Below are 10,891 nucleotides of genomic sequence, written 5' to 3'. Positions count from 1 at the left end.
ATCTTTAAAATCAGAAAAAAGTCAAAACTGCCATATATTGGGATGTTAAGGCCCTGAACTGTATCTAAGCGATGATTAAATACAGGTCAAAAACTGCTAGACGCGACGCGACGCGAAACTTGACGCGTCCGTCAGGACTGCGGTGGAATCGTGACGCAGACCCCCAGTCGACCAATCAGAGCCTTTGTTTACGCGTGCGGCGGGTTTATTCGACGTCGCGCGTTCGCAGTGTAGACAGCTGCGTTGTCGCGTCGCGTTGCATGCGGTGTATTCAGGGTGTTACTGCGCCACCATTTATAAGTGCATTCCAGTGTATGGAAAGTGGATTAAATATTCTCTACTGCACCACGAACTGCTTCCAGAAGTGTGACAGAAACGATGTTAACCTATAGCCACATTTAACCTCTAGTGGCACAAAGCCACCGCAGGAGACGCAGAGTCAGTGTTCAGAAGCATGGCTGAGCGCGCCTCTCATATATCACAGCGCGTCTTTACCTGGAGAAAAGACTAGCGTTATTGGTTAGTAAGAGAGGAAGAAGGAGATGGACAGCCGGGCCGAGAATCCGACGAAGGCAGCGGGCTATCTGAAGGAGCTGAATAAGATCATAGAGACCCAGCAGACGCTGCTGGAGCGGCAGAAGATGCGCATCTTTGAGCTGGAGCAGCATGTGTCCGATCTGTGCGCCGAGAACAGCCGCCTGAGACAAGAGTACCAGCGGCACCTGCTCACCTGCAGACTGCGCTCCATCCAGGAAAACAGCCCGCAACAGCAGTAAGACTCCTCTTATACACTTCCTTCAAAAACCTGCTTCTCAATCAGATATTACAAGCTAGGTCAACGACAATACACAGGACGCTTATTTTAACATTTTATTTATAGGCTATTGTATTGTTTTTAGAGTTCGTCTCATTTTGGAGCATGTTTGGTTAGTTTGATTTTGAAAAATACATAATTGCAGTGTTTGGTATGTCCAGAATACTATTAAAGTAGATTGTGCTTCTTTTTTTCTAATAGCTGCAGCAGTTAATGCTTTCAGCAATAGGCTAGTCTCCCAGCCTGACCATAATGTGCCCAAAACCATATAAAAACACCTACAGATCTAACCAACCAGCTTAGGCTGGTTTAAGATTTAGATACTGTCTAGCTAAACTAACTAAAGTGTTTTCTGTATTGAAAGTGGCATTCTGAATTGGTGTGTGTGATGAATTTCTGACTGAAGAGATCCCATAAGCAGGCTCCAAGACAGCAGTGTTGCAGATGTTGGTTAAATCTGCTGAAATCAGCAATCAAGTTCAAGAAAAAATAAGCACCAAGTGATCAAATGTCTAAAGTTTGTTATGAGGGACTCCCACAGTTTAGATGTTAATGAAGTTTAGGAAACCCTCTGCTACCCCTGTATTTCACACCTCTGCTGCAACTCGAAAGCATGTCAGGTGAGATACACTGTAAAAATAAATAGGTAAAGTAACAGAAAAAGTACTGGCGGCTCATTACACATGACATTAATTTTACAGACATTTCTGTTAACTCTAAAACACAATGCAATGAAGTGTAAAATTCAAAATACTGGTAAAACACCTGTGAAAAATAAATACGGAAACATTCCTTGAAATTATACAGTTTATTGTGCCCTATTTTTACAGATTTTGTTTAGAGTGCAAGTAGATTTTCATACTCCGAATCACCACATAACACATTAGTCTACTGGTTTTTCTGGTTGATTTTCTTTCTCTTGCCCAGTCTGTAGTTATTTCATATATTAATAAAACTGCTATTTTGATTTCAACAAAAAAGGCAGAGTCACTTAGCAGAATGACTGCTGTCTAGTTGCAAATCTGTTGTTTGAGGCAAAGCACGTGACATCTCCTTATTGCTTCATGACTCCTAGAATAAGAGAGGAACAAATACGAGATTGATATTTCACCACAGTATGGGATTCAGTAACATTCTCTCCGTAACTGGATCTTTGATTATAGACAGAATATCTTCAGAATAGACACCAACATATGAGTCTGTTGACTCTACCATGAGTCCGAGCACTGGTGTCCCACAAGGCTCTGTAATCGGACCTGTACTGTTCTCCTTGCTTGCATACTGTATTGATGTATTGTCGAGCAGAACTCGGTTGAAACAATTGTGTCATTCTTTTCTGTCAAATTTGTTTAAGTAAATCAGTTAATCCAGTTCACTATTCTGGTCCAAACAGTTAATGAGTCAAATTACTCACTTAGTCATTAAACTGAAAACCATAATTTTTGTAAATGTAAAGTTTGTAGGCTAATTAATGCTACTTTATCAGGCTTTATACGTATACGATGAAATGAAAATGCTATTGAAACTTTTCTGAAGACAGTTGGTTCCCTTTAGAGATACATTCATATAAAAAACACCTGCACCCCAAACACCCGACTTCACCCACATCTATCTGTGACGGTCTTTTCTAATATTGTGGTGGGCTGCCACAAATAAATCAATGTATGGGAAATGCTGACATGCCATGTTACTTAGCTAATGCAATTCTTAAAATATATAATACATATCACACAAAAAGGTGGTTGAAACAATTTAGTAATTTGATTTTGAAATGGTAAGTTTTACTACTGAATGAAATATAAGTTCAGTTACAATCATACTTTCTTTTTGTTAATTACATTAGATATTTCAGTAACATAATAAATCACACAGACAAGTTATTCATCAAAATTATAAAAGCTTTATTATTTGTGCTGATATTCATGAACTAATGCTTAGCCTTTTAGTGACCTCACACCCTCCACCATTAGAACAGCGTATAGAAATCAATAAGCTCTCTGTTTACAGCAGATGGAATATGTTGAAAGTCCATCAGTGTTTTCATCAAAAAGCTGTGGCAGTAATTCAGAGACATTTTCACAAATGTGCTTCCCTTAAAAATATACTTTTAAGAAGATAAGATTCGAAGCACATTCAGTACAGTTGAATGCACATCTTTTTCACAAAAGTATATGACCCGTACACTATGAATGCTTTCTTCTGAAGCCATGGTTTTATGTGAGGAGCAAACGGACATTTAGGGGGTTATGTATAACACAGGAAGCCAGCAGTAAATCAGAGCAGTAGTCAATGTGTTTATTGCATCTTTTCTCATGGAGTGGCCTGATGTTTATTACAGTGGCGTCTTCAAACAGTGCAGTGGGCAGCTGAGAGAAGACCCACTTCTAAAGCCTTCTGTTCTAATGTAACAGTCCTGAGATCCGGTAGATCCGCAGGCATTTGTCATCCAGCTCCAAAATGATGTTTGCATTCAGTCAGACCTTTACAGATTAAAGCCATTATTATCGAGGCCTATACAATTCATAATTCTACCCTCACCGAAGCTGATATTTGACATGAGAACACTAATATATATATATATATACTAATATATGAGCTGGTTCATGGCCACAGATGCTGACAGTACAGAGTTCTGCAGCCGTGACGTCAAAACCAGGAAGACTAATTCACCACTGGTTTCCCTTGAGATTTTCCTGTGGGTTTTATAATGGGGTTTTAATAAAAGTCATGAGCAAAATAAGTGTTGATGATGTATTTTGTATGTATTTACAAAATAAGTGTTGACTGTTGTACAACGTAAACTGCGCACACAACACAAACCTTATGTAGTTACAGACAAATAAATAACTGCCTTAAAATTCTTGTTTAATTTGTTTGTTTGAATTACGTTGTGGAGCAAAATGTCCAAGTATTGTCAAGTTATGTTTACTGCAGACCTTATTTTACTCATGAATTATAAAAACTCAAAGGACTTAGTCTTCCGGGTTTTGATGTCACGTTGCAGCAGGAAAACACTTTATTACAGTTTTTTCAGCTGCTTCCACACAAAATCTTTACTCGTCACACAGTTTCTGAAAGCTGACACTCAAACAGCAGAAGCACACACCAAATCTGCAAAACCAGACACTAATTATCTGCCTTTGACTCAGTTTTCAATCTCATGAAACACTTTTTGCAAAACACAACACGCAGTTCTCTATGGAACACACACAAATCTAACAGGAATTCATATTATGGCAAATGTGTTTGCAAATGTTTGCTTTTGTGATATTTTGAATGCAGTGCTTCATTTTTGCAAGAGATGTGAGGCATTTTGTGTGCAATTCTTGGATTTGTGTGTAAAGTTCTGAAAAAGAGAGGCAAAGTTTTGAAAAAGTGTCTAAGCAGCTGAAAAAACTGAAATTTCTGAATTATATGCTGAAACTTGTCATAATTATGTAGTGACACTTGTTAAAAAGCATATGTATTTACAATAAATGAAGGTTTGCTTAATTGCTGTTTTTCATTCCAGTGTGACTTGAAATGTGATTTTGATTTGTTCTACTCTGTTTAGATATGTTTTCCTAAAAAATTATTTTTGCGTGTTTCAGGCCAGAATATGGCAGTGCAAGAATCGTCAGGTAAGTTGTATGTTTGCTTCTATTGCACTGGTGAATATTGTCTGAATTTTCAAATATTTTAAACTGGTTGATTATAAAGCACATTACTCTGTGAGTGTTGGGTTGCTAACACCCTGCTAGGTGTTTGAGTGTTCATTTGGGTGCATCACATTCAGTGACAGCAGCTGTCCTGGAGCAGCATCAGCTCGGACATTCTGCTGCAGACTCTTGTGAAGTGTCTGGAGTCTGTGTTGTGTTTCTGTCTACAGAAGACATGCCTCTCTTCCTGTGGAAAGGACGGACAGTCCCAGCAGACTCAGATCAGCCGTGTGCAGGAGAACTGTGCCGTGCCGACAGTGGAAGTCTGCATCCTTCGGGTACAGTAAACTCTCGTCTTTGTTTAGATCATATTGAAGGGTGTTTGTATACTATACTAGAATTTGATTATTTTATCAGTGACAGTAAGTCATAGCAAATGGAATGCATTGTTTGGCTACATTGTGATTATTTCCTTTGTCCAATTTGATAACATATTGATAGTCGCTTGTCATTTTTACACCTGATGGTATATTATAGGTCGTACAACATACAGAACATCTTCAACAACATCAATATCTTCAGGTCATTAGTGAAGTGAAGTGACATACTGCCAAGTATAGTGATCCATACTCGGAATTCATGCTCTGCACTGCATCCATCCAACGTGCACACACACAGCAGTGAACACACACACACACAGCAGTGAACACACACAGCAGTGAACACACACAGCAGTGAACACACACACAGCAGTGAACACACACACAGCAGTGAACACACACACACACAGCAGTGAACACACACACACCGTGAACACACACACACACAGCAGTGAACACACACACACAGCAGTGAACACACACACACACCGTGAACACACACACACACACCGTGAACACACACACCGTGAACACACACACACACACAGCAGTGAACACACACACACCGTGAACACACACACACACCGTGAACACACACACACAGCAGTGAACACACACACACAGCAGTGAACACACACACAGCAGTGAACACACACACACACACACACAGCAGTGAACACACACACACACACAGCAGTGAACACACACACAGCAGTGAACACACACACACAGCAGTGAACACACACACACACAGCAGTGAACACACACACACACAGCAGTGAACACACACACACAGCAGTGAACACACACACACACCGTGAACACACACACACACACACACAGCAGTGAACACACACACACCGTGAACACACACACACACCGTGAACACACACACACAGCAGTGAACACACACACACAGCAGTGAACACACACACACAGCAGTGAACACACACACACACAGCAGTGAACACACACACACACACAGCAGTGAACACACACACAGCAGTGAACACACACACACACAGCAGTGAGAACACACACACACAACAGTGAACACACACACAGCAGTGAACACACACACAGCAGTGAACACACACACACCGTGAACACACACACACACACACACACACAGCAGTGAACACACACACACAGCAGTGAACACACACACACACAGCAGTGAACACACACACACACAGCAGTGAACACACACACACACAGCAGTGAACACACACACACCGTGAACACACACAGCAGTGAACACACACACAGCAGTGAACACACACACACAGCAGTGAACACACACACACACACACAGCAGTGAACACACACACACACACACAGCAGTGAACACACACACACACACACAGCAGTGAACACACACACACACACACAGCAGTGAACACACACACACAGCAGTGAACACACACACACACACACAGCAGTGAACACACACACAGCAGTGAACACACACACAGCAGTGAACACACACACACACAGCAGTGAGAACACACACACACAACAGTGAACACACACACAGCAGTGAACACACACACAGCAGTGAACACACACACACCGTGAACACACACACACACACACACAGCAGTGAACACACACACACAGCAGTGAACACACACACACACAGCAGTGAACACACACACACACAGCAGTGAACACACACAGCAGTGAACACACACACAGCAGTGAACACACACACACAGCAGTGAACACACACACACACACAGCAGTGAACACACACACACACACAGCAGTGAACACACACACACACACACAGCAGTGAACACACACACACACACACAGCAGTGAACACACACACACACACACAGCAGTGAACACACACACACACACACAGCAGTGAACACACACACACACACACCGTGAACACACACACACACACACCGTGAACACACACCCGGAGCAGTGGGCAGCATTTATGCTGCGGCGCCCGGGGAGCAGTTGGGGGTTCGGTATCTTGCTCAAAGGCACCTCAGTCTGCCAATACAAATTTTATTATCAGTTAACTTGATGGTAATTAAATGAATGCATAAAACTTTAACAGTTTAATAAATATTTTCAAATGCAATCAAATGAAAATGACTAATTCATTTAATTTTTTGGTGCTGCTTAACAGAGGTTTAATGTTTAAATTAAAACATGGATGAAAATTGTTATATTCCATAAAATTATGATTTAATAATTTACATTATTTTTATTATTTGTATTTCTTTTAACATACATCACCATCAGAGGTTGCATTAGACTTTAACATTGTCCTTCATTTTGACGGATAGGGTCGAAACAATTCCGTCATAATCTATTATTATCCGTCATTTTAATGTTCATTAGGCTTTTTAATTAGGCTATACTAACATATTTAATTGCTTTTATTTTTGTTCACATTTTCATTTTTATTAATGAACCTACAGGACGAGCATATAGGCTTATGCATTTATTTATTTATTCACTTTTTATGTTCAAAGCCACACACCTGCAGTGACAGCGGAGGCAACTAAAAACAACAAAACATGCTAGGGCTGGGTAAAACAAAAAAACAACGATTTCTCGATTTTAATAGATTCTCATTTTTAGGAACCAATATCGATTCTTAAATCCCATTCTATTCTGTTTTCACTTGATGAATGACGAGTACATATAATGCGCCTCCCATCCGTAGACGTAATTGACGGGAGGGAGGACAGGACCCCCCCCCATCTGAGGGTTGTCCCCCCTAAAAATATCATCACAAGCGACTCTGTGTATTGAAAATAATATAATAGACATATACTTAAAATTACGGTGATGCATTGTTGCCATACGCATATTATTTTTAACACTCAATTATGTCGTAATAACGAGATATGTCATCTAACGACATCTTTTCTCGTTTTAACGACATCTTTTCTCGTAAAAACGAGATGTCCTTAAAACAACAGTTATCTCGTTAAAACAACATCTTTTCTCAATAAAACAACATTTTTTCTTGTAATAATGACATATTATGTCATAAAAACGATATGTTTTCCGTTATAATAGATATATGGTACATTATGTGAGCGATTGTCCACGCTGCTGTCTGACATAAATGAGGATCTGCATGCTGCTGAATTGAAATACACTTTTTTAAATGTATTTTTAATGTAATGGCTTTAATTGTAGCGGCACGTTATTAGAATTAATCTCCAATCTGTCTACAATATAGTGCTATCCAATAACTGCACTCAGACCCATGACTTGTTTAAGCTAGGCTATATGATCAGATCAAAACAGTTACTTTGAATATTTCTTCATTTGAAAGACTGAAGTTTGATTTAACAACAAATCGAAATATGAACAAAAAGAAATAAAGATTTTCTAATAGGTTAATAATAATAATAATAATTATTATTATTTTTTCGTTCTGTTTGAAAATTAAGCTGGATTTTTCGTAGGCCTATTTTTGTTCGTGGGTAAACAAATGAGCAGCTTTAATATTGGTTTCACATGTGTGGGTGGCCTTGATAGCTACTTTAGTCTGATTATATATGAATTGTGTATTAATGATGTTATATTATTAAATGATCTTTTGGTGAAAGCGCGCACATCGTGTTCTTCTTATGGGTTATTCCAGGCTGTGCTTTATACTGAAGGAATAGGCTGCGCTGCGCCTGGTGAGCACAATAGTACAGAGGAGCTCACTGGATGTACAGTACCTCTTGTTGGATTTAGGCTATACGAATGAAATAAACACAAGTTTGTTTTCGATTGTTTTATTTAAGAAGACCTTTAGACATAACAAGGCGCGCCAGAAAGCGCACCCTGTTATTTTATAAAAGCAATTCGTAACGTTTTGTTCTTATTGCGGAAGTAAATAAAATAAAGCAGGCATTTATATTGCTTTCCTCTGTTATGTAAGGGATCGCGTCGGCGTCGTACGATGCCCGGGAGGGGCCGTCTTCGGTTCACTTAGTTTTGTCGTGGCCATGACATATTAACTCGTGGGAACGTGATATTCGTATATGCGTGATTTACACTATTTCGACAAACTGTTTCCCCGTCTAAATACTGTCAAGCTGATATAAAGCCACCCAGCTTTATATCAAGCCGATGTAAAGCTACTTTTGACACAATTTGCATTGTTAAAAGCGCTATACAAATAATATTGAATTGACTTGACTATGTCGTGGCCACGAGAACGCTTTGTCGAGGTAACAACATCCTTATACTGTGGCCTTTAGATGCTATGTTGAAACAACATCCATTTCTCGTGGCCACGACTTCTTACGTTGAGGGAACGACATTTTTATCGTGGCCACGAGTTTAATGTGTAAACAAACCTATGTGACCATAGCAACCTGGGATTATCAGAGATGGATAAAACATTTTTATTAACATTAAACATTTCATTTAACATTTGCATATTATTATTATTATTATAATTAGGTTATATTAACTTGCTAGGGCTATATTTTTATATTTATTTCATATAAATATAATATTTTATTATTTCCCCTTTCAATTTGTGTATCATTTTACCTAATTAACGTTCTGGGGTGCGTTTCCCAAAAGCAACTATGGTCACAAGTACCGTCATTACCAATAGAGTTCAATGGGACTTCCACCATAGTTAGCTAACGATGCTTTTGTGAAACGCACCCCTGTATAATTATGCTATTTGCTACCATATATTTTGCAAATAGTCAAGTCAGCTTTATTTATATAGTGCTTTTAACAATACAGATTGTGTCAAAGCACTTAACAGTATCAGATTGGAGGATAGAGTGTCAGTAATGTATAATAATAAGATTAAACACTCAATTTTCAGTTAAAGGCATTTCATTATTGAATTCAGAGATGTCATTGTCTAGCTCAGTTTAGTTTAAATAGTATCTGTGAAATCAAATTAACGATAATCGCTAGAAATGAAGTGTCCCCAACTGAGCAAGCCAGAGGCGACAGCAGGAAGGAACCAAAACTCCCTCTGAGACAGAATGGAGAAAAAACCTTGGGAGAAACCAGACTCAGTCGGGGGGCCAGTTCTCCTCTGGCCAGGATATTATTGTTTATTTATTGTTTACTTATTGTTTTCATTTAAATTTTAAATGTATAAATGTATTATATTTCTATTTTTATATTGTTGCAATTTCTAACAATAATAGTATTATGTAGTTCGGTATTTTATTATATTTTTTGGTATTTGTCCGGCCTCCGCCAACGATCAGGGCCACATGCATCATCTCTCGGCACTGATCCACCATCTGATCCGGACACGGACTGAGAAACAGAATAGAAATAGACAAATATTAGAGTAGATGCCATTCTTCTTATGATGTAACGAGTACATCATGTGTTATGAGGAGTGTTCCCGGTTCCGGTTGATCTAATTAATGCAGCCTAACAATCCTTTAACGGATTTGAATAATAGAAGTGTATTAGTGTGTTATGTGTCAGCCAGGTGAAAGAGATGTGTCTTTAATCTAGATTTAAACTGACAGAGTGTGTCTGCCTCCCAAACAGTGTTAGGTAGATTGTTCCAGAGTTTGGGTGCTCAATAGGAAAAGGATCTGCCGCCCGCAGTCGATTTTGATATTCTAGGTATTATCAAATGGCCAGAGTTTTGAGAACGTAGCTGACGTGGAGGACTATAATGCAATAAGAGCTCGCTCAAATACTAAGCTAAACCATTCAGGGCTTTATAAGTAATTAACAAGATTTTAACATCTATACAATGTTTGATAGGGAGCCAGTGCAGTGTTGAGAGAACCGGGCTAATATGGTCGTATTTTATGGCTGCTCTGTCAATTCTTCTTCATCAGTTAGGAACCCAGGTGTGTTGTTTGATAGCAATTTTTCATTTGAAAGCCATGTTTCTAGCATCTGTAAAACAGTTTTTTTCCATCTCAAAAACATATCTGCATTGTGACCTATGCTCTCAACGTCAAATACAGAAATACTAATTCATGCATTTAAATTTTATGTTTATTGTCCCCCCCTGCTGTTAGAGGAAATTTACGCCCCTTTGTGCGTTGTTACTTTTGATATGAAACAGTCTCAGATTTGACCAA

At 39.1% G+C, this 10,891-nt stretch overlaps 1 protein-coding gene across 2 annotated transcripts in view; it reads left to right on the top strand.

Annotated features, from left to right (window-relative positions):
- Positions 1-207: 207 nt before the first annotated feature.
- The window catches only part of LOC306859787 (uncharacterized protein), a 34,825-nt gene continuing 24,141 nt past the window's right edge, over positions 208-10,891 (top strand). The window contains exons 1-3 of one of the 2 annotated variants that reach the window (XM_079401043.1): positions 208-772; positions 4,405-4,434; positions 4,683-4,790. In XM_079401043.1, the coding sequence (XP_079257169.1) occupies positions 543-772; positions 4,405-4,434; positions 4,683-4,790 (368 nt within the window). In that variant the 5' untranslated portion in view covers positions 208-542. The remainder of the gene's footprint in view (positions 773-4,404; positions 4,435-4,682; positions 4,791-10,891) is intronic. The other variant, XM_079401044.1, reaches the window with a different exon arrangement.

This window comes from Barbus barbus (assembly GCF_936440315.1).
Source record: "Barbus barbus genome assembly, chromosome: 40".
NCBI lineage: Eukaryota > Metazoa > Chordata > Actinopteri > Cypriniformes > Cyprinidae > Barbus > Barbus barbus.
This window is presented reverse-complemented; position numbering and strand designations above follow the sequence as displayed.